Source organism: Zootoca vivipara, chromosome 11, assembly GCF_963506605.1.
Source record: "Zootoca vivipara chromosome 11, rZooViv1.1, whole genome shotgun sequence".
Taxonomy (NCBI): Eukaryota; Metazoa; Chordata; class Lepidosauria; order Squamata; family Lacertidae; genus Zootoca; species Zootoca vivipara.
In genome coordinates this window covers 21,629,726-21,655,599 of record NC_083286.1, presented here as the reverse complement: position 1 = coordinate 21,655,599, position 25,874 = coordinate 21,629,726, and the positions used below count along the sequence as shown (strand labels likewise).

General features: G+C 40.8%; 1 protein-coding gene across 1 annotated transcript in view; it reads left to right on the top strand.

Moving 5' to 3' along the window:
* Positions 1–25,874, top strand: part of CAMK4 (calcium/calmodulin dependent protein kinase IV) — a 90,901-nt gene that overhangs the window by 15,254 nt on the left and 49,773 nt on the right. The window contains exon 2 of the mRNA XM_035100264.2: positions 19,943–20,021. Coding sequence (XP_034956155.1) covers positions 19,943–20,021 — 79 coding nt within the window. The remainder of the gene's footprint in view (positions 1–19,942; positions 20,022–25,874) is intronic.

The following is a 25,874-nucleotide window of genomic DNA, read 5'->3' as shown; positions in this document are numbered from 1 at the left end:
TGTTAGCCGCTTTGAGACTCCTTCGGGTAGTGATAAAGCGGGATATCAAATCCAAACTCTTCTTCTTCTTCTTCTTCTTCTTCTTCTTCTTCTTCTTCTTCTTCTTCTTCTTCTTCTTCTTCTTCTTCTTCTTCTTCCTACCATGCACCTTGACTTGCAAAGGGAGTCGTCATCTGTTGCTCTGCCTCAGTCAGCAAAATATATTGGTCAGACGTGATAGTACCAAAACATAGGCAGGCATTTATGCACTATAAGGTTCTACTGAACCAAATGAGTCTTCAAGAGATGCTGAAATCTTATCACCATGCCAGTGGTAAATTGTGGGAGAGGACATTCCACATACCCCTGCAGAATAGGCCATTTGGTTGCTGAATTTCAGATTTCCTTATACTGTGGGACAACCAGAATTCAGTGTATCAGCCGCTGAGCTTAGCACATGGACAGATTCATGCTGGAGGAATGCTCCTTCAACAATATAGGTGTCCAGTTGTTTAGGGCTTTGTAAGTCATTACTGGTGTACCTTAAGTATACTTGAATGACATTGCATGTACTAAAATCAGAAGGTTCAAGACACCACCCAACCACATCCAAAATATGGTACAATTCAAGAACCCAGTTAAATGGGTTGATTCTATGGTATGAAGTTGATTTATGACGATGACATGCACTATGGTAAGTCTCTGTCAGTACCTATCTACTAAGAAGTCAATCCCTAAGAAGTCTGTATAAGATTACAGATGCAGCCTATTTTTTCCTGTTAGGATTTTGTATGTAGTCTTTGATACCTAATATTCTGTAAACTCATTTTAAAATGTTTCTACTTTCCCCCTATCTTTTATATTTAACTTATAACTAAAATAAGAGAGAGAGAATAGTGGATGAGTCTAACATGGTGTACTTTTTCAAGGCACATTCCAATAACCCTTGTAGCACACTATGGTCTGTGAGACTTTCTCTATTGTGCAATCTTTGTAAGCTTCCCTGGGGCATCTCAATGGCCATGTGAGATATTTAGTGCTGGCTCACATTATCCTTTTTTTGTGTGGTCCAGCATGATACTTGGAATCATAGAATCATAGAGTTGGAAGGGACTACAAGGGTCAGCTAGTCCAACCCCCTGCAATGCAGGAATCTTTTGCCCAACATGGGCAACCCTCGAACCCATGACCCTGAGATTACTATGGATGAGATGGTGAAAGAAGCAATGATTAAATGGGCAATCGATTTTGGGCACAATATTGAATTTGATGATTGGACAAAATTATGGAATGATAATTTAAAATTTACGGCATGTACAGTTTTAAAAGAAAATGTTATGAAGATGGTATATCGTTGGTATTTGACACCCGTAAGGTTAGCAAAAATGTATAGAATGAAAAATAAGGCATGCTGGAAATGTAAAACATCAGATGGTGAATTCTACCACATGTGGTGGACGTGTGATAAGATAAAAATATTTTGGGAATCAATCTATAATGAATTAAAAAAAAATATTTAGATATACTTTCTCTAAAAAACCAGAAGCCTTTCTATTGGGGCTGATGGGTAAAGAGATTTTAAAATCAGATCACAGACTGTTTATGTACGCCACAGTGGCGGCAAGAGTCCTGATAGCCCAAAAGTGGAAATCACATGAAATACCTTCCATATCGGAGTGGCAAACGAAATTACTAGAATATATGGAAATGGCCAGACTGACCTGCAGAATACGTGATCAGGATGATGTGAGGTTTCAAAAAGAGTGGAGTAAATATGTTGAATATGTAAAAGAAAATTATAAAGGTATGAAAACATTAGCGGGGTTGAGATAAATCCTAGATCTTTGATGTTGTGGGAAGTTTAGAAAATACGGGAGTGGATGAAGATTAGTTTACCTGCTTGGGGTGGTGGTGGAGGGAAGTCAGAGCTTGGCAAAGCTATATGTTGTATAGATGTTAATTATATTCTGTATAAAGTTGGAAAGTACAAAAAAGAAAACAATAAAAATTTATTGTGAAAAAAGGAAAGAATCTCATGCTCTACCAACTGGGCTATTCCACTTCTTCTAGTATCTTTTTGTTTTAACTTCTATTTCTATGTGTGTTTCCAAAAAACTGAAAATACACTTTTGTTGGCATCCTCTTTTATGCTTGTAAGTTAAACGGATGTATCTTGTAATTGCTACTGTTGGTATTATTATTATTTATATATAACATGCTATATTTAAATCAGAACATTTTGCCCAGCATTGCAACTGTTAGGTAGACCATATGTTAATAAGAACATTTCGTTGTAAGTAAACAGTTTATTGCATTTGAAGAAAACAACCAGTCAGGCTCAAAAAGACTTTCACCAACAGCACAGGCTTGTATGATGTGTAGAAATTATTATCACCACTCAATTACATTTATTTATTGTATTTTTTTAAATAACTGAAACAATGGGCACATTCACACATAAAGCTAAGCCAAGTTGTGTGGTTTGCTTAACCCACAATGTGCACAATAACACAGCTCAAATGCTCTCATTTTGCTCTTTCTTTTGTCTAGCAAGGAGCAGCAAACCATGAGCCTTGACTTAGTGTGATGCCCAAACCATTGCACTTTGTTTTTAATTAATCACTGCCCATCTCAAAACCACACGTCATTAAAAATATAGTAGTGCTAACAGCATTTATACCAATGGAGACTGCAAAACTCTTCCATCCTTCTAAAAAAAAGTCAGAGTTTCTGTGGTCTGAGAGAAGATAGAAGAACCACACAGGAAATTCAGAAAGACTGTAATTGCATGATGGTGTTGTATGGATGCCCTGCAAAAAAAAGTGAGTGAACAAACCACAGCAATTTCTCAGTAAGCTTCTATTGTGGAAGCACCGTTTCAGCCTTGAAAGTAATCTGTATCAAGAAAACTATATTATACTAATGGATGGTTTTGATTTCTGAATACGCACAAGCCACACGTGAAAAGAGAGCCAACTGAAATTTTCAGTAGTGTTTATCAGTGTTCCTGATTTTAAAGTTCTGCTTTTATTTTTCTAAGATGAAAGATAAATTGGTAAGAATTACTATTTAAACACAAGCATTTTTAAATAGGCAGTGAAGTCAGAGGAACTGCAGGTGTGTGGTGCAGAAAGCAGAAAAATAGTTTCATGGAGGTGGTTTTGAGGAGGCTGGGTAGCAATAAAGGTCTAGGAATTGTATACTGTGAAGTGTAGCAGTATTTATTTACCTGTCATTCAAAACCCTCATCCTTCTTCTATACTTAGAAACATGCCCATGTAGCCCACTGGTGGTTCTGCCCACATCTTTCTTTTAATAAAGGATGACTACATAAGGTGTTTGAACTTTTAAATCTTCTCATTCCTGAGATAATCTTCAAGACACATCTCTAATTGCCAATGCAGATTATATAAGCCTGGTACAGGAGCCTTGCAGTACTGTTTAGGGCTCATGAGATGGTGGGAGCAGGGAGATTTTAGGATGGGGTAGGTAAGAGAATATATATTTTTCTTCTTTCCCACTAGCCTTGAAACCTTTGCCAACCAAGCAGGTGCTTATGAAGTGATGCTAACTGGTGGGATAGATATGTTGGTTTGCATTTCTTAGTACAGAAAGCATTGATCTGATGTGTAGAGATCTTTCCTATTCTAATTAATTCAAGAGGGTTATGGAAGCTTCTCTTTGTGAAAGAAACAAGCAGAAGGTTAATGGTGTTTGGGTTATTCCTTCTGAGAAGCTGAGTACAGCTGGCTTTAACTGGTTCTCTTATCTCTTTCTGTCAAGGTCATGCTGTCTATAAAAGTAGGGCCGGAAGGAGCCTGTGTTTCAGTTTCTCTTTCTATCTCTTTTCCTTCTGGTGTGGTGTTCTGTACATAGTATGCTTGGTGTTAAGGTTTGGACTTATTATAAGTTATTGTAAGTTTAAGTTAAGTCTGCTGCAACTGGATTTCTTTTGGACTGTGCCAATCCTGAATGTATTGGATTTGTGGCCATTTGCCTTCAGTAGCAGTAAAGCTCTGCTGGATGAAATATAATTGCCTCTGTTCAATTTTTTTGTTTGTTACTCTGCTAACTATATGTTGGAATCTGCTCTGGATTAACATTGAGTAGAATTTCAATGACAAGATAAGCACCAGGGCAAGAGTTCTTGATAAAGTAGAGGCTAGGTTCTCTACTTCTGCTTCATTGACTATGCAAAAGCCTTTGACTGTGTCGACCACAGCAAACTATGGCAAGTTCTTAAAGAAATGGGAGTGCCTGATCACCTCATCTGTCTCCTGAGAAATCTCTGTGTGGGACAAGAAGCTACAGTTAGAACTGGATATGGAACAACTGATTGGTTCAAAATTGGGAAAGGAGTACGGCAAGGTTGTATATTGTCTCCCTGCTTATTTAACTTATATGCAGAATTCATCATGTGAAAGGCCGGACTAGATGAATCCCAAGCCGGAATTAAAATTGCCGGAAGAAATATCAACAACCTCAGATATGCAGATGACACAACCTTGATGGCAGAAAGTGAGGAGGAATTAAAGAACCTTTTAATGAGGGTGAAAGAGAAGAGCACAAAATATAGTCTGAAGCTCAACATAAAAAAACCAAGATCATGGCCACTGGTCCCATCACCTCCTGGCAAATAACAGGGGAAGAAATGGAGGTAAAAACTTCTTGGGGTCCTTGATCACTGCAGATGGTGACAGCAGTCACGAAATTAAAAGACGCCTGCTTCTTGGGAGAAAAGCAATGACAAACCTAGACAGCATCTTAAAAAGCAGAGACATCACCTTGCCGACAAAGGTCCATATAGTTAAAGCTATGGTTTTCCCAGTAGTGATGTATGGAAGTGAGAGCTGGACCATAAAGAAGGCTGATCGCCGAAGAATTGATGCTTTTGAATTATGGTGCTGGAGGAGACTCTTGAGAGTCCCATGGACTGCAAGAAGATCAAACCTATTCATTCTGAAGGAAATCAGCCCTGAGTGCTCACTGGAAGGACAGATCGTGAAGCTGAGGCTCCAATACTTTGGCCACCTCATGAGAAGAGAAGAATCCTTGGAAAAGACCTTGATGCTGGGAAAGATGGAGGGCACTAGGAGAAGGGGACGACAGAGGACGAGATGGTTGGACAGTGTTCTCGAAGCTACGAACATGAGTTTGACCAAACTGTGGGAGGCAGTGGAAAACAGGAGTGCCTGGCGTGCTATGGTCCATGGGGTCACGAAGAGTCGGACACAACTAAACGACTAAACAACAACAGGTGATGAAATGTGAAAGTTTAAGCTACCTAGGTCTCCACAAGGTCACTGGCCAATTTAATTTGAGGAAGATGAACTGTCTAGGAGTATATTCACATTACCGCGCACTATGTTTTCAGTGCACTTGCATATGACGATAGCCACAATTCATATTGATCCTCCCATTTCTTGACCAGCACTGCTGTTGGATGTGATATTTTTCCTCCAATGAACTTCAATCCAACTAGAAAACTGGATGTGAAGTTAGAGGTAATGTGAACATATCTTAAAAGCCGCTGTGCATGTCCACATGAGCACCCATGCACAGATGACAGCTTCATGAGTAGAAGTTCCAACAGGGTGGCAGGATCGGGAAACCCAAAGCGTAAAACCTGGCAATAATTCTTGGCAAAGGGATATTGTTTAAATATTTGATTTTCCAGGAGGAATAATAAGCATTAGGGAACATTCAGAATTGTGGAAGGAACAGTGGTTTGTAGCAGGTAGCCACTCAGTTCTGCCATTTAGCATTTTAGTTTCTGGTTTGATTAATTATTTACTCGTTTGTTTTATCTCTATGCCACTTCATATTCATGTGAATCCTCAAAGGGTTTACATCCAATCAGAAGCAACAGCAATAAACATACTGGAACATCATTGTTACAGCACAAAATAAATAGATAAATAAATCACAATTACAATGCCTGGGCCAATTAAAGCTGACCAAACAAGTCATATAATATTAATAAAGTGATGCAATGGGAATTTATGCCTGTAAACATGACATGGTGAGAATTTTATTGAACATGCACATGGCACAGAGACTAAAATTTAATATGCAAGGAAATCCATTTTGATCATGAAACACAAGCAGAAAGGGGTACCAGGAAATCACATGCATTAAATAAAGGCCATGGTAACCATCTGTTCAAAATAATTGAATTGCTACTGAATATAAACTAAAAAGGAAGGAAAGAAATTGAGTATAATAGACAACATTTCCAGTTAAACAAATACCTGTTTCAGAAATACAAACGGAATCGTCTCCAGATTTAATCCTTTTGTCTTTTATGTCTAAAGAGTATAAATCATTTTTGTGCATAATTTTATTAAATTTTCTGTTTTACAATTGAGAATATTCATTTAAACAACCTTAAAACGTCAATGACTTTCCTTCTTCTCTTTCCACGGTTCATTTTGCATATATTTACATAAACCTGCATATTTTACATAAACTAAACCATTCAGTAATCCATTATTGCATCCATCAAAACTTGTTTACACTGCCGAATTTATCTTAATGCTGCCAACGTAAAGAGTATAAATCATTTTTCTTCCTCAAAGATTTTGCTTAAGACTAAGAACAAAAGCTGTGAAGAAGATACACTTCTTGACAGAAAGCCACCTGATGTAATCCCAGACTATTTGTATTAAAGTGGATTTTAGTGGAATCTTTAAAACGTTACAAAGCAAAATAAAGATATTTACTTAAAAAATAATGCTAATAATTTTGGAAGGCTATGTGAGTTTATATGATTACAGTACTGTATACTGTTGGAAGGCTATGTGAGTTTACTCACCTAACCTTTCTATGCTTCTTACAGTATAGTTATTAAGATTCTAACATACAAATTAGGGAGAATGTGATGAACCCTAAAACCTACAAAACATGATTGATGTGGCTCCACAATGAGATATGCACAATCCTTACCAAATGGCTAATTCTGGTCACTAACAGGCATAGTTCTATGCAAACTTACCCAAGATTGATTTTCCACATAATTAAATGGAGCTGACTTCTGCGTAGACACGCATAGGATTTTGCTGCAAGTTGATTTGTCAAAAGCTGACCCATATAATATCACTAATTACCTTAAAGCTCAGCTCTTTGAGTCATAGTAAGATTCATAATCTCACTTTTCAAAGTAATATATGAATTGCACATTGGAATCAATAGATAAAGCATGCATGAGTTCTTGAAAATTATAATCTAGGTCATGGTACCCTGCCCTCACTTTAGCATATTTTGAAATGCTTGGGGTCAAAAGTCTGTGGCGGGTGGGGGTGGGGGGGTTAACTAGAGTGCTTTAATATTTGATTGAGTTAAATAAGAATGGGCACTGCTCCGCTTCAGCACTTTGCACTAATGTAGCTCTGGCATAAAGACGGACAGTTAAACAAGACATATTTATTGGCTGCTGGCTTTATTTGAAGCTTCTAAGGAATATATAGGAAAGAGAGCATTAGTATCTTGATATGTGAATCTGTGAAGAAGCTACTGATTACCCTTGCATGCTGATATGTGTGTGTGGGGGGGTGTTGATAAAAAAGAATAGCAGCAGGCATGCAGAGTTCTGCCCCCCATTGGGGGTGCCCCGCGCATGTGTGTGATACCCAACACAGCGAGCACATGACATTACATGGCATGAAGGACCCAATGAGGCCCATTGTGCCCTCCAAAAGCACCCCCCCCATGGAATGTCCTCCCCCTAGAGGCACAACTGGCTACGACACTTTTGTCATTTGGCACTGTGCGAAAACTCTTGTGTTCACCTCGACTTTTTAGAGCTAATTAGGAGTTTTGTCACTGCCGCAAGCTAGGAGCTTGGTTTGTGGCTCCTTGTGTGCTTTTAAGAACATGTGAAATTTTATCTGATTTTATAAATGGTACTAAATTCAGTTTTATTGCAGTACTGTTCTAGGGTTTTATGGTATTGCAACCTGCTCTGGAATCATGTGATGAAAGGTGAGCTAGAAATTGCCTTATGAGTGCAGTGGTTCTTCAGGTCACAAACACTTTGGGTTACAAACTCCGCTAACCCAGAGGTAGTACCTCAGGTTGAGAACTTTGTCCCGGGATGAGAACGGAAATCATGTGCTAGCAGCGCGGTGGCAGCAGGAGACCCCATTAGCGAGAGCATGCCTCAGGTTAAGAAAGGTTTCGGACCTCTGAAACCAATTAAGTTCGTAACCTGAAGTACCACTGTATACTGAATATTATTATTAGCAGTAAATATTACTATTATTAAGAATTAAATATTTTTTAAAAAATATAAATAAATAATTTATGGGACAAGTGTTTGAAACCTAAAAAGCAGCTATGTTCACACACACACACACACACACACGCTGGCCCTGAGCTGTGGCTCAGTCTGTTAAATGGAGGTTCAGAGTCCCCCTGTTTTATGCGTGTTCTGTTTAGACAGGCGTATCCCTGTAATTGCCCCTACCCGGCCCCTCCTACCCCTGGCTTATCCCTGTGATTTCCCTCTCCCTGTCCTGACCCATGACGTATCACACCCCCCTTCTCCCCCCACCCCGGTTCATCCCTGTGAATGGTCCCACTGTGTCCCGACCTATCCCGTCCCCTCCTCCCCCAAACCCCCACCCAGGCGAATCATTACCTCCATTTGGCCTAGTCTGTAAAGGCTTCGGCGTAGTATGTAAACAGGAGCCTAGATGCTGTTGAGACGGATGGTTTTATAGGTGTAGTACCAGTGTAGCCACCGCTAGAGAGCGCTGGTTCGCAACCTAGTTCTTTTCCCAGCATGCACTTTCGTCTGAGTGGTGTGTTTTGAAACACAGGGTTTGGGGGTTTTTACCTGCCACAGGTGTGACATCTGTCTTAGCAAACTTTATGAGAACCTTCGGACATTCGCTTGGGACGTTGTGTCAAAATTTGAACGCAATCGGTCAAGCAGTTTTGTTGAACATTGGAGACGAAGGAACATACCAAGTTTACATTTTTATAGATATAGATATGCAGAACATGCTAATTATCTCTTGTTTTATCTCCCCCGTTACTGAAAGTCTATACAACAATAGCTTTTCTAACATTTCTATGGCAATTCAAAGCAAAATTATTAACTTTGACCACCCCTCCCTCTCTTGCGCTATTCCTTTCCATGTGCAGATGCATCATATCGGCCATCCACACCTGCTTGCCCACTGAGGGCAATCAAACAATACAAGCCAGCAGCTGTTTTATGACCCAGATAAATCAGATGGAGACATGCCGCTGTTCTGTGTCAAAGTAACCTTTTTGGATGTCGTCTTCCAACTTTTTCCTCTATGGAGACTGTTTCCATATGGCAAGCTCACTTCACTCCCCCCCCCTAAATGTGGCCTTCTCCATATGTCCAGGTTGCAAAAGCTTTTTTCTTGGCACAACCTTGACTCCTTCACAGTAATTTGTTTCTTTTCAGAAAGTACAGTTCTCCTTCTCTCCCATCCGAGAGAAAATAACAATTGGGAGTTACTCTTCTCCTTGCTAATCATATCACTTGTCTAAGGGAAGCTACTGCTGTCACAAAAATCATATTTGCAACACGGAATGGGTTTCTCACGGCTGGTAATTATCCAGGTTAAGTCATTTATTTTTGACAACTTCTGTTACTTGAATTACTCAGTCTGAAAAACACAAAAAAATATGTTATCTCCAAATATGTTTTAATTAAAATCCTTTGCATAAGATTTTTCCTAAATAGAGAACTGTCAAGGGGGAAAAACTATACAGCCCATTATCATGTGTGAAAATCATGCCATAGTTTATTTTGTTATGTCTACATGGGATTAAGAAACCAGTACATGAAGTTCCTTCTAGGTGTTTGTATGCATCAAAATATAACAGCCTGCCGTTTTCACACATCTTCTTGTATACATTTTTTCCTACATGGAAGTTACTGCAGTGCAGTGTTGTATTAAACAGCCTTAATATTCATTCAATTCATGTTGGGGGAGAAAGTGTTTATACCTTAATAATTAATATTTTCTCTTTCCCAATGGTTTTACTGTTAGAACTAACGTCTGTTATGTGAATGATGCCTAACAAGACACTCCTTTGTATGTTTTCTCAGACATATGTCCCACTTATTCATTGTTAAGTCTGCTTAGGATTGCAACTAAAGCTGTGTTCAGATACACACTTAATGTGAGAGGAAGACCCATTTAACACAACGGTTCTGAGTTCCGTAGACTTCCATATTGTCCCGTAAGTGAAGTATATCTGAATCACCACTTTCTGAATCACCACTTTCTAAATGGCTATCTAGCCATTGCTCAGGCTTGGTTCTAATGGCACAGAATACTTTTTCTTTTTGTAATTGATTCAGGATAATAGTGTGTGAATCAGACTATCCAAAAACTTGTTTTTTTTATATAATAATATTTATTGAGTTTTCCAACAATACAAATCAATATCTTCAACAAAGAAAAAGCAAAAGAAAAAAAAAACCACAACAATAAGAAAAAAAGAAAAAAAAGAAAAATACAAAAAAGAGAGGAAAAAAAAGCACACTGAAAAAAAGATAAAAAATAAAAAACAGTTAAACATCTAATATGTAAACCACTGTAATAAACTTAGACTTCCCCATTCTGTCCTTCCCGAGTCTTGTTAATATCCCATTTTGGCAATTTTCCTGATACTTTACACTCATCCACATATCTCAATTAAATCCTTATGATATCCAATTACATACAATCCCTTCAATTATATTCCCCACACTTTAATTCTATAATAATTCCCTTCAGCCTCATGCTTTCCCTAAAAATCTCCTCAAATCTCTATTTTTAACAATTTCTAACAAAAAAGAACATTTATTATTTTACAAAAGATCACCCTTCTTCATCCGGGTGCCCTTCTCTGGATGACCCGACCAGCATCTTTTAACAGTCCAATTTTCAACCGTATTATCCGTCTCTTATTTATAATGTCCTCTGGCAATCAACCTATTCCGTCTCTCACCCACTCCAACCCCCTCTCTTCTTCCCAGCAACCCTTCTGTCGCCCCCATTGTTCATGTCCTTCTCCCGGACCTACCCTCCCCTCTCTCATTGAGGAGGTTCGAATCCGGGCCATCGCTTGCTTCTTTTTTCCTGGAGCCAACTCTCCTCCTCTCACTAGGAGAGACAGCTCCTGGATTTTTTTAGGCATTGGAGCTCCTTGGTAACAGTCTAGGTCCTGTGCAAACTCTCTCACCGCTTGCACTTCGATCTCAAACTCTTCCTCTTCTTGTTCTGTCAACTTTGTATCAGTATTCTTATCATCCTCTAATTTGTCCTCTTGTTCATCTTCCTTGTCAATGGAGAGAAGTCGTTGCTGTGTCTCAAGGCATGACTTTGTAATCCTTTTATATTCTTTTACTCCTTCAAAGATTTCGTAGATTTTTTCCCAGACTCTTTGTATCCCATTCTCTCCCATCTTGTGATGTTGTTTTGTCTAGGGATTTCCTTTGTCCTCTCCAATTTCAATATGGCGATCAGGCAGAAGTGTCGGAGACGTATCTTAAACTTCGCCAGCCGGGGCTCCAGATTCCTGCCCCCGGTTTCCAAAGGGGTCGTCAAGTAGCAAAATAAATCCAATTTAGCAGAAATCCAGTCTTATAACATACAATCGTCCCCCCCTTGGCTCTGCTAACCACAGGGGAGAGCTCCTGCTTGCTATTTTTAGGGAGATTCCAAGTCCCGTTCCAGCTTAGTAGCTGCAGGCTCGGTAATTGCATCTAGAGAGTCTCAGTGAAGGGGGGGAACGACCTCCGTCATCTTTAAATTCCTCCCCCAAGTCCAAATTATTTTCAATTTGAATGCAAAATCTTACTTGATAATCCAATTTTGATTCTGGAGGCATCTGGTGCGCAGTTGGTGTCGGCTCGGAGCTTTGCGCCGCAGAGTGAGCGTATTGTCCCGAGGCTCCGTCGCGCGCCGCCTGCTGACTTCGCCCCCTAAAAAAGAGGGGTTACTCGCAGCGGCCGCGACTTCAGGGAGCTCTGCCGGGTGCCATGTCCCTGGACAGCCCAGTCCAGGGGTTCTCTGGGGGGGCCACCTCGCTCAGATGACCTCCCCCCCCTGCAGCGCCCGGGGATCTCGGAGATCGAGAATCCCCCGCCGATCCCAATGGCTACCAGACCGGAAGTCCCAGACTATCCAAAAACTTGTATTAAGTTAGGTAGACTGATAAAATTATGCCTGTACAGTTGATAAATCTCAGAACACCTTTCCTGTGAACATGTCTGAGGATGTGGTGCAAACACAATGAAAGGATAGTCAAATTAATTATCAGTACACATATTGTAACAAAAATGGGAGCAAAATAATCCAGTGATAAAGATGAAAAACTTTGTACTAGACATGAGATAGATGTGACTGATGCCAATCTTTTTGTCCTCCTGTTTCGCCATGGCAATGGTTTTTGTAACATGCTTCCATAATCTGATTTTTTTAAAGAAAAAAAATTGATTATAGGACCGTGTGTTAGGACAAAGCTGTGCAGAATGAGAGGCAAAATGGTTATTTGAACAATCCAAACCATCCAGTTATATGCATATTCCATAGTATATCTGTCAGTGCAGGAAAGCCCTACGCAGCACTGGTTTTGCCTCCTTCTCTCATAGGATATGAGCAGTAGCATCATTTCAGGACAAGGGACTGTACTTTAGACCATGGGTAGGACATGGGTGGCGCTGTGGTCTAAACCACTGAGTTTGTTCCATTTCCGCTGTAATGAAGGACGTAAAATCATGAGATTGTAGCATAAATATTATGAATGCTGTGGAAGCTGCCTGAAGTTTGTTACTACCCTAAGAAATGAAATGGACTACACTAGTTTGATTACAGATCCGTTTCTCATTTGTTACACATTTACAGCATTTATCACTGCCACCACCCTGGAATTGGATCCAGTTTTGTTCCTCGCTTTCAGTCAAATGCAGATATACAGCTGGTACAGATATAGATACACCTATTCATATACAGAGAGACAGAGGGGCCTTGTACAGCCCTCATTATTTAATTAGGCTTTTAACCCCCAATTAAACATTTGACTGGCAGTGAAAGGGAAAGTAGAAGGCGGAGGGCCTTTTCGGCGGCAGTGCCCTCCCTGTGGAACGCCCCCGCCCCCTTCAGATGGCAAAGGAGATAAAGAACTACAAACTTTTAGAAGACATCTGAAGGCAGCCCTGTACTGGGAAGTTTTTAATGTTTGATGTGTCCATCTCCTTCTCCCTGCACCTGATTACATGTTTAATTAAGGATTTAAACCCTAATTAAACATCCAGTTGGCAGTGAGGAGGGGAGGGAGGGAGGGAGGAAAAGAGAGTGTCTGCCTATGTCATCTTCCCCCCTCCACCAACCCTATCTTTAACTAGTGTTTTAAATCCTGATTAAACATGTGGTTGCCTGAGCACCCTGCTTTTAGCAGCCCTGGACTGCTCTGGGTGGGCCCAACAAGAAGCAGACCTGGAGCTGCCTTGACCTGCTCTGGTAAAATCCCAGGTTGACCACATCATGGAATGCAAGAATACAATATGGTTGAAGAGATCCCAAACTCAGGTGTGTGAGTGAGGTTATATAGGTTTTTTTGGGGGGGGGCTGGTAGCTTTGCCAATTTCCTGCACAATCCAAATCTCAGCTCCACCTGAATGGAGAAGTTTGTATACAGCAGATCTTGGACTGTGAGCTGAGCTGGGGCAAAGGAGGAGGAGGAGGAGGAGTTTGGATATGATATCCCGCTTTATCACTACTCTAAGGAGTCTCCAAAGCGGCTAACAATCTACTTTCCTTTCCTTCCCCCACAACAAACAGGTGAGGTGAGTGAGGCTGAGAGACTTCAGAGAAGTATTACTAGCCCAAGGTCACCCAGCAGCTGCATGTGGAGGAGTGGGGAAGCGAACCCCGGTTTGCCAGATTAGGAGTCCATTGCTCTTAAACACTACACCACACTGGCTCTCCAGTACTAAGCCAGTATAAATCCCCCATCCTGGCTCAGCTGGCATAAATCCCAGCCCTGACCCTAGAATAAGTTCTGCTGGCTTCCTACTGTTTAAATTGCTCTATTTGCCACATCTCTGGCTTCATCTGTAGGCGGTGTGTGCGCGTGTGTACGCGTGTGCGCACACGCTTATGCTCACTTTTGCTATATGTTACTCACGTTTACTATAGACCTGTTTTGTCCTTTGTCACAAAATCTACTAGGCTTTCTGCTGCTGATGTAGATTTAATAACCCACAGTAGGTATTTCTACTTGTGTAGTTCTACGGAACACAAACACACACACACACACCGGCTGGTGAAATATGATTCATTGGAGGATTGTGGAAGTGTGATTTAGAATACAGAGCTTACATCTATAGCCAGAGGCCCATATTCATAACTATCATAATTTGCATGTGTAGAGTTGACATTACCCTTCTGTTCAATGCTTGCTCTGTTATTGTATGACAATTGTGCATATGTCCTCTGTTCATTTTTATAAACGACCACATCTGTCTGACCTGTACCTTTGCTATTCCACCATGTGATTTTTTTTAAAATTAAATATTATTAATTAGGTACTATTGTTCTATATCTAGTTTTTTTTAATATGTTAAAGATTCTGCAGAAAAGTGGGGAGGGGGAGAGTAAAAGGAAGCAAGCCACCCAACAGGAACAGCTTTTCTTTTTCCTTGTGATTATAAATTCACAGCCATGTATATACATCTATATCAATATTGACCCATGTGAATTGCTAAGCAGCTGGCTCTCATTTTATATGCAGCACCACACACTCATGCACAATGATTGTCATATAGACTCCCTTGCCACAAGGAATTGAAAGGCCCAACTGGATCAGAATGTGCCACAGTGAGAGAGGGTCACAAAGTGAGGAAGGGATATAGATAATATGCCCCTTTTCTCACCCCCCCACTGCATTGCCTCAGTTTTTCAAACAGCAAGTGGCTGCTTTCCTCATTTGCAGTACAGTGGTACCTTGGGTTACGAACTTAATACGTTCCAGAAGTCCGTTCTTAACCTGAGGTGCGCATTCCCTACCTAGGCCTCCCACGGCCCCGGAAGCGGATTACGTTCGTATCCCGGGGCAAAGTTTGCAACCTGGATCACCTACTTCCAGGTTTGCGGAGTTCCTAACCTGAAGCGTTCGTAAGTAGGACGGTTTGTAACCCGAGGTACCACTGTGGTGGGCTTCTTGGCAATACATATGTGCATATGTAGAAATAAGTGCATTTGTCAGCATTTCCATGTGAATTTTTCCTAATGCATGCAAATTTACCTAATATACTACACATTTTTGCGAAACAATTGCAAAAACAATTTTGCAAAAAACAAAAATAACATTTTTGTATGTTTTCAGTAAAACATCATTTTATGCACACTTTACCCTAGTCTGTGCATTATTGTTATTATTATAAGTATTAACCTATTTCTTGGCTGGAGAACTGCATTGCAAAATTTGGAGAACTGCAAATTTTGAGGGATGATTGTCAGGGACTGGTGGGGCGCTTATGAGTGAGTTGTGGAGGCAGGGGGTTGGGGGCTGCTGACACAGGAGAGCAGACCAATGATTTATGGGGTTTGGTGTCCGCGTGAGGCAAGAGTCAGGAAGGGGGAAAGAAGACAGGTCAGAGCAGTCTGAGGCAGAGGGGCGAGTGCAGGACATGTCAGAAGCAGAGGAAGAGGCTGTCCTGGCAAGGGACTACCTATGCTGTATGGCAAACAAATACTGAAACAGCATTTCAAAAGCAGTTCACAATGTGGCACAGTGGCTGCAAGTAGGGTAGGAAGCTATTCAAGGCAGAAAAATAAACAAACTTTCCACCCGGCTAGGAAAAGCCTGGACACTCTTTAGAGCCTGGCAATAAATTTGCTATCATTAGGCTAATGCTGAAATAGCTGGCTTGGTGAAGTATTTGATTCTGCAGAAGTAAAGGGAAAAAATGAACTATGCCAATTTGGTTATATTTTCAGACATGTTTTAGAGATCACGCTGTCCTAATTGCAAGGAGATAGACAGGAAAAGTGGGAAGCGATTGTTTTGCTCAACAATTTTGTATGTTCTGCTTTCCAGCCATGGTTTCTTTTATGTGCAGACAATTCAGAGCATTTCCCCCTTATTGTTTGTGAGCCTACACAGATTAGAGTAGACTTTTAATTGTGGTGAGCTCCTTTGGGCATGGCTTATGATGGAAAAGTAGTGCACAATAAACCAGTGTTGATGATAGGTTCACTTGTCAGACCCAAAAGTAAAACAAGTCAACAAACAAAAATCCATTTGGGAGCTAAAAGACATAGATCCAAAATCTAGAAGTGCACTGATGTTCTTTCTTGGCAAAATGAAAGCAGAAAAAAACTCTAGCAAAGTTATATTTGCAGGGGTTTGCAAATGTTAGCAGAGTGTGTGATTTCAATCAGCAAAATGGCATGTGGGAAAGGTTAACTCCTCCCTCCTTCCCTCCTGCATTCATGTTCTTTATTCTCTGACATCCCTGTGGGGGAGACAGTATCTTGTCCTTTGCTTCAGTCAGCCAAATGTATTTGGTTGGGCCTGTTCCTCCACAGCTGCTATCAATGAAACAAATAAGCAGGAGATAATTTTCCTGGATCTCTCATGCCATTGAGCTGATGTGGTATAGCGGCCAGTGTGTTGGGCTAGGACCTACCGGTAGGAGATTGGGGTTCAAATCCCCCCACAGTCATGATTCTTATTTGGTGACCTTGGGCTACTAACCTACCTCAGAGCTTTGTTGTTGGGATCAAACAGAAGGGGGAGAACTATGCAGTGCTCTTTTTAAAAAAAGAAAAAAGGTGCCAGAACTCACCATGAAGTTATTACAGTAAGTGCCACACTTTTAACATCTGAAAAAAGCTGTCAGTATTGTGAACCCTTGAGTACGCCCAGAAAAAAAGCACTGAAACTATGCCACCTTAGAGGAAATGTGAGCTATGGATGTAATATTAAATGATAAAATAAATCATCCACTTTGTCCTGAGAAGAAATAGGGGAAATGGAATGTATAATAATTAAAGGCAGGGAAGGGGCTGGATCAAAAAGGGGAAAGGAACAGAATCAAATTCTGAAACAACAACTAGAAATAACTTGCCCAAAGCCAGATTTTCCAACTCGCCATGTATTCTTAGGTGGTGAGAGGCCATGCTGCCTTCCCCACAGGGACATTAAATAAATGGAGGGGGGGGGAGTTGCACGTGCACACACAAGGTTTCTGAGACTACAACATTCTCTGAATGTTCTATATGGAATTTTGACTACTGTGGAGTGCAGACTACCAATTTTGCATGGTCCTACAAAATTACATACCTAATCTCTTATGCATGTAGAAAAAGTTAGCCTTTATAGTATTGGATCCAGTACCTTCTCAGGACCATTTCATGCAAAGCATTTACCCATGTTCATTTCATCCTTTTACATCCTTTTATTTTGATTTGGGTAGCAATTCTCCGATTAGATAAAATAGAAATTGGATTTTGAAAATATACTCACACAAACCTGTTTAAGACTTGAATAATTTATCCAGTTCAAATTTAGGCAGGATTGGATTTGTGGTGGTGATTATTGTATTTGAAATGCAGTACTGTACAGGGTTGATCTGATTCTTTTTTTAAAGATACATAGTGCAATTTAGCTTTATTAAGCAAAACGTTTCCTTTCCTTCTGAATGTGCTGCAGCTGGTTTGTGAAACATACAGTAGAGCAAAGACAAATGCGACATTTTGGAACAGTGGAGCAACTCTGGAAACCCCTTTACTACATTTGATCCACATTTCCCTTCCGTTGTTGAACTCAAACAAAAGAGGTTCAGCAAATTTTCTGCAGAAACCAGCTATGCATGGTGCTCATTGGCTGGCTTCATACCAAGAAGAAAAACTTCTCTGGTTCCTCAAACTTTGGAGCAGTCTTGCACTTAAATTTTAAAAAAAGTGTATAAAATATTAATAATGAATGAGCACAGAAATGCATCATGTGGTGCTTTTAAAAATAAAAATGTATACAGCCTGACTGAAGGATGGAGAGAGGGAAATGATGGGCAGCCAAGTTGGCACTTTATTCAGCATTACGCATGCATGCATTGCTGGCACCATGTGGCTGTGTACTGTTTTTCAAATGGTTCACGCAGACCAGGGGTCAGCAGACTTTTTCAGCAGGGGCCAGTCCTCTGTCCCTCAGACCTTGTGGGGGGCCGGACTATATTTTGAAGAAAAAATAAATGAACGAATTCCTATGCCCCACAAATAACCCAGAGATACATTTTATGCCCAGAGAGTGGCAGGGGAAGCCCATCCAGATGGGCGGGGTACAAATAATAAATTATTATTAATTATTATTATTATTATTATTATTATTATTATTATTATTATTATTATTATTATAAAAGCACACATTCTACTCATGTAAAAACACCAGGCAGGCCCCGCAAATAACCCAGAGATGCATTTTAAATAAAAGGACACATTCTACTCATGTAAAAACACGCTGATTCCCAGACCATCTGTGGGCCGGATTGAGAAGGCAATTGGGCCAGATCCGGCCCCGGGGCCTTAGTTTGCCTACCCATGATGTAGACCTAGCATGTACCATAGTTCCCAAATCCATTCCCCTTTTAAATCTGGCACCACCTCCACTCCCTGTTCACCCTTCTCAGAGAACCTGAAATAGGTGAAAAATGAGACACTTATGGAAACATTTGAGGCAAGAATTTTGTCTGTCAAGCAATGCCCAGAAGGAGGAAGAGTTGCTGATGGGAATGGAAGAAAGTTCAGCCATAATAACAGGATTCTTCTCAACTGCAATTCTGACAGTTTCTTGAGCAGCCCCAGAATTATTGGCTCCTTCACCTTTAATGAAAGGACCGTTACTCAGATATCTTTTTTTTCTTTCTCGTTTTGTGCCTTGTGCCATAACTTCCTTTAAAATGTTCTGAGGATGCTGCTGGGTCAGGTCGACTTGACATTCATTGCATTTTCTATTATTTTAACTACCCTTCCTTCTCTATAATATATACTACAAATGTGTTAATTAGAAATGGATGCTCTTCATTCAGTGAAGATATGTTCAGGATAGATGCAATTCACACATCACTTTCCCTCACTTCTTACACATGTAGATAAGAAGTTTGTGTGAACACACAAATGGCAACTGGAAGGTCTTGCTAAAATATTTTTCAGAGTAACACATTTTGCATTAGGCAAATGGTGGATGCATCTGTTGTTGTTGTTTTTTTAAATTAATGTTCAAAGAGTTCAAACAGCACTTCTAGAACTGCAGTATAAATATTCCATATAAGAAAACACACCACCTAATTCTGTCGTCATTGGCTTGAAAAGTTGAATACTGAAAAGAGCGAAGAAATTTTCAAGACTGACAGCTGAAGATTGCATTTTCCAATGTGCCAAAGTCATTCCAGCAGTGAAATAACAACTCTCCTGTGGAATAGAAAGAGCTACAAATGAAACAGTTTTCTGTTCTGCAGGAGTGTTACAATGTCGCTACTATTGGATTTTATTTATTTGTTTACTTTTCACGATTCCTTAGTACAGTCCTGTAGTTAAATATCTCTGGGCAATGGAATTGGAATAATGAACAGAATTACTTTGTGTAGGTGTTACATTGCTGAGGTCGGAATATAGCCAAAATAAATTCCAAGCAAGTACTTGATCAAAACTGAAAATCAAAACCGTACAGTGAAAAATCATAACTTATTTTAATTTCCAAGAATTAAATTTCAAATTTTAAAGCAAGCTCAGTTTTCAGAGAAATAACATTTTATAGAATAGTTACAGGTAGGTAGCCATGTTGGTCTGACGCAGTCAAAAAATAATAATCCTTCCAGTAGTTGGTCTCTAAGGTGCTACTGGAAGGATTTTTTATTTTTATTTTATTTTATAGAATAGAATAGAATATATTCTACATATTTGAACATAACTTTATATTTTGTTTTATTCAGGGGTGCAACATCTGTTGTCTACAGATGCAGGCAGAAGGGAACACAAAAGCCATTTGCTGTCAAAATCTTGCAGAAAACTGTAAGTTTCACCCCCCCCCCAATTCTCAAATTTTTCTTACAGAGGTTTTCTTCAGAGGATCCATTGCAAATGTGTTTAGGCTTTAATTGCACAGTCTGACCCATGAGGACTTTCCAGCTTCGTTTGATTTAAATTCATGATGTGCACACCAGCAGCCTTCAGAGGAAATTATTCCCGAGGACACGCTATGCATTTACTTATCTTTTTGTATATTACTATTCTATCTGCATATTGTAAAATGGTTAGTAGAAAATGTATACTTAGAAAACACCAAGTGCATGAATTCCTGATGAGAACAAAGCAGTAGGAAACCATGGAATGGACGTAAAAAACAAGAGGTTCTGCAAACTAACCCATATATCTTGTATGACTTCCTGATTTGAACTCAGCATTTTGTGGAAATCAGCATCTTCTGCAGAGGCATGAGGGTGGGGGAAGAAGAAAGAGATTATCACCCCAAGACTACATGCCAGAAAGAATACAACAGTTCTTGTTTTTGTGAAGGAAGCAACCTTACCTTTTGTTTCGTGCTGCAGTTGTACCTGAGCAATAGTTCTGACTCAGGGGGGTGACCAACCCTCAATGTAGCCCTCAGGAGAGGGATGGGCGGCAGGGGGGAGGAAAGAGAGGTTTAAAACAAGAGTAAAACTGTTTATGTGTGTTGCTAGAGAATTGCTAATTTCTACTGTAAGTAGGTTAATGGCAGGTGCTGCTTCAACTTTGCTAGCATGCCGTACTTTGAGAACTCTGCATTGTGCCATGTTCTCTGAGTGATGAACATTTCATGGTATTATAAAAATAGCATTAGGATTGAAAAATTCAAAAGAAGTACAGTCAGGAGATTCATTTAGGGTGGTTATTACATAAGCACCTGCAACTCTCTCAAAAGAGTTGCTATTATTTGAGCATCATATTTGAGGCCGAAATACATGTAAGTTATGGAGTTTCAAATTAGTAAGCAGAATGGTGGGGTGGGGGGAGAGAATTTGGGGCGGGGGGATCGGCCAAGCTAGATGCATTTCCTTTACAACAACAGTTTTATGATCTAGCCATATTGACTGTGAAAACCTCTCCAGGCTTCAGTGGGTAAGTAGAGGGGATGAGATTTGTATCAATGGAGATCCAAGTCACTTCTGCAAATGGAAAGAGCTCTTCGGTATGTGGAATAGCATGTCTGTACCAACTGTATCACTATAGGCCGCTTATTCCACCAAATAAGAGGATTGTTCTTTCTGTTCCTCTTATCTTACCAGGGGAGGTTCAAGCACTACTTACACACCATCTTTCATGGAGTTTAGAGTTACAGTGGTACCTCTACTTACAAATAACTCTACTTACGAATGTTTCTACTTACGAATGGAGCTCCGTCCGCCATCTTGGATGCGGTTTAGATAGGATTTTTTCTACTTACGAATTTTTAGATAGGGTTGCTTCTACTTACGAATTTTTTCTCCCAATGCATTCCTATAGGATTCGAATTACAAATTTTTCCGACTTACGAATGTGCGTTCGGAACACATTAAATTCGTAAGTAGAGGTACCACTGTATTTTCAACAGTAGCTCCTCCAGATATTAAAATGTTCTGACAATAAATTTAAGGAGTCCTACTTTAAGATTCCCAATGTCAAGGTGTTGACCTTGATGTTGAGAAAGATTGAGGGCACAAGGAGAAGGGGACGACAGAAGACGAGATGGTTGGACAGTGTTCTCGAAGCTACGAACATGAGTCTGACCAAACTGCGGGAGGCAGTGGAAGACAGGAGTGCCTGGAGTGCTCTGGTCCATGGGGTCACGAAGAGTCGGACAAGACTAAATGACTAAACAACAACTTTAATATTGTTTTATTGTGTTCTCGCCGAAGGGGCTTGAAATACTAGAGTTGCAAGCTGAAAATTTAGCACAGTGCAGATATTCCTATTTGAGACCTCATTTTCCTCATTTTCAGCCTCAGATGTAGCTGTTTGCTATGGAGTAAAATATTTTGACATCACTGTTGAAAGCGTAAACATAGTGCAATGGAGCTATGCGACCATGTTGCAACTATCTGTCTGTCTGGAGTTAATATGCATAGTTCTAGCCCCCTCATCTTTAAAAGTTGGGCAAATTGGTTAATATGCAAAAAAAAGCAGGAGCTGGGACCAAGCAACAGGAGCTCACCCCGTCACAGGGATTCGAACCGCCGACCTTCTGATCAGCAAGCCCTAGGCTCAGTGGTTTAACCACAGCGCCACCTGGGTCCCTATTACTTTATCCAGATTATTGATTTGCCCGCCCCCCGCAAGGTTTTATCCTAAACATATGGACTGTTAATGATGATGCATACTTTATCACTTATAAATTATATAACAAATAAGTATCAAATAAATGTGGCCTTCAATGTTGAGACACAGAAACACTGCAGTGCAAGATACCAGTGAGTATCCTCATAAACATTTACCAGAGTTGTTGTCATGACACGAAAAGCTCACTAAAGCCATGGTAAACGTAAAGATAAAGGGACCCCCAGTGGCGTAGGAAGATAGGGGCAGTAGGGGCAGGCTGCCCCGAGCAGCGGGCTCCAAGGGGCGCCATCGCGGGCTGCCCACCTCGTCCCCAAAACGTGCGCCCCGCCCCTGGAACGCATGTCACGCCCCTCCAGGAGGCGCATCCCACCCCACGCCCCTCCGGGAGATGCGGCGTGCCCCCGGGAGGCGCGCCACGGCCCTGGAGCGTGTGCCCCGCCCCCAGAATGGGGGCCAGCCCCGCCCCCAGTGCCGGAACATGAAGCTCCGCCACTGGGGATCCCTGACCATTAGGTCCAGTCGTGGCCGACTCTGGGGTTGCGGCGTTCATCTCACGTTATTGGCCAAGGGAGCCGGCATACAGCTTCCAGGTCATGTGGCCAGCATGACTAAGCCGCTTCTGGCGAACCAGAGCAGCGTACGGAAACACCGTTTACCTTCCCGCTGTAGCAGTACCTATTTATCTACTTGCACTTTGATATGCTTTCGAACTGCTAGGTTGGCAGGAGCTGGGACCAAGCAACGGGAGCTTACCCCATCACCGACCTTCTGATCGGCAAGCCCTAAGCCCTGTGGTTTTACGCACAGCGCCACCTGCATCCCAGTCATGGTAGTAGCTACTAAAACATTTTAAGGGTAAGCATAGGTAGCATGTTTCACAAACATTAATTCACACGTGTGTTCGGAGCAAAGTCTAGAGATTGGATACATTTTTAGCAAGACCTAGGGAAGACAGAGGTTTTTTCCCCAGCTAGAACTCGGCAGACCAGAATTCCGGCAACTGTGTTGTTATAACACAACAAGGGAGGCGTTCATGGTGAGTTCCGGCACCTTTTTTTCTAGAAAAATAGCACTGTATAAGGATATACTATTTTTTGTACCATGAGCTCCAATGTATCCATTGGGCCAAGGCTAAACTGGGCGTAAAGCTGTTATAGTAATCTGTAAACAAACATGTTATTTCAGGTGTTGCCTGCTGAAGAGCTCTGTGCAACCCTAAAGAAGTTGTATCAAGAAAAGGTATTGCTATATTTATATCTATTAGATAATAGGAAGAAAGTATTAGGTGGCTTCAGAAAAACTAGAACTGCAAAAATACAAGTTAGTTACAGGTAGGTAGCCGTGTTGGCCTGACGTAGTCGGGGGGGGGGTTCCTTCCAGTAGCACCTTAGAAACCAACTAAGTTTGTCATAGGTATGAGCTTTCGTGTGCATGCACACTTCTTCAGATTCTTCTTCAGATTTTTCAGATATCTGAAGAAGTGTGCATGCACACGAAAGCTCATACCTATGACAAACGTAGTTGGTCTCTAAGGTGCTACTGGAAGGAATTATTATTATTTTTGCAAAAAATATACCCGCCCAGTTTAGTAATCCCATGCAGCAGAAGATCTGTTTGCAGAGGAAATTCTCTAAGTACAGTATTTTTCTGTTCTCTTCATGGATGTTGAGCTGCCTGCTCCATGGGAAGTGAGAGGCTAATTCACGCAGGAATTCGATGTCTGCACACACACCGAGTCGCACATTCGAAGCCTTGTGTTTAAAAGCAGCCTTAGGTCAACTCCATTCATGTAAATAAATTATCCCTAATCAGTCACTATCCTTGTTACTCTGACTATATAGCAGGGAGGAGCAGTAAGAAGAACATTGTCCCTTCAACCTGGACAGCGGCCTGTTTGTTGTAATGGTAAAGAGTGCATTTCGCCTAGTATTTATGCTACACATTCAGCTAAATGCGCAGCATTCATTCTGCATGGAAATAAATAACGTGTGCAGCAGCTGTTGCTTGGTAGATGGCATTTACTGCAACTATTGGTCATTAAGTCTATGTAACAATTTTGAACAAACATTAAGGACGGGATTCACCTAATGAACCCTGCCAGCAGAAGCTTTATGCAAGAGTTTCCACTTGTGCAATGCAACTTCCTCATTTCTCCCTCCCCAACATGCCCCCCCTGCCCTGAAATTGCATCTGAGGGGGTCAGGAGAACCCCCAGAACAGCATGCAAAGGGAGGGGGATGTTCCATCTGACAAGCAAATATGCTTGCAGATGGAACCTTGCCGTTGAATTCTGTCCTGAGACTTCAAAATGTTAAAGTAGGACAATAATAAATGCCAACTATTACTCTGTGGTATGAACATGTGTAGATATCATACTGGCAAATCAAGGATGGAAACTGGCAAATGGAATTTCTGAGCATTGAATGAACTGGAAACTGGAAACAAACAAAAACAAAAAAAACCTGCTGGGTGGGCAGAGTGCACTGAAGGACTGAGTAATTAATGTTTTATTTTTATAAAACTGAGTGGTGAGTTCTGCTGAAACATGCAACATTCATCTTAAGTGGAGAGGCAGTCAGAAAAACTACTGGAGCTTACAAAACAGTAAGATTTTTGTTCCTTTCTTCCATTCTTGTTTACCCTCCAGGCACTTATTCCTTACCCTCTTGTTTCAGCTAGCTTGCTGGGTCTTTTCAGAGCGCAGAGGAAACCTTTCCCTTCTCCCAAATGTGTAAACAACAAGTGATATAAAATTCTGTCTTTGAGCACATTTCTAAAATTAACTTTGTAGTGTTGTAAAAAGAGAATCCTCTGTGACATGCTGGCACTAGAGGGTCACTGCTGCCTCACACAGAAGTAGCTTGGGGGCACAGATATTCGCCAGCAGGGAGTGCTTACTAACCTAATAAAACAAAGGGAAGCCTTGCTTCATGTACCTTGCTTCTGTTTCTTGAACATATTCCCCCCCCAACTTAGTGTAAACTTATTTCTCGTTGTCTCCTCAGTATCTTGCGATATTCTCAAATCTGTCTAAAATAGCTGATCATCTTTGTTTCAGACTTCAGACCTCTTCATGCCCCTGATCACACCTACTGTTATTTTTTTAATGATTTATTTTCCTTATATAGGTTTCAGTGATGTTGACTTCGATGCCTGGAGCATTTTCTCCCCTCACTGGTATTAGCAAGATTCCTTCCACCACCCCCTGAGACTTCTTGCCTTCCACTTCACAGAATTATAGAGTTGGGGCACTGAGGGTCATCTAGCCCAAACCCCCTGCAATGTAGGAATCTCAACACGCGGTCTCCCATCCACTTTGAAACCATGCTGAACCCTGCTTAGCTTTGCAAATGTGCTAGCAACATACTGTCTTTTTATGTAGACATTAAACTCCAGAAAGGAAGGCATATTTTCTTATATTGGTTTTTGCAGTCACACTGATGTCATTGGAACTGTGCTCAGCAGGTAATTGGGCACAAGGCAGCTTTCAGAATAATAATGTGTTTCTAATATGCAGTATTGTGTAAATATATAGGATGTTTGAATAGTAATGCAAGATTTTAAAAAAAG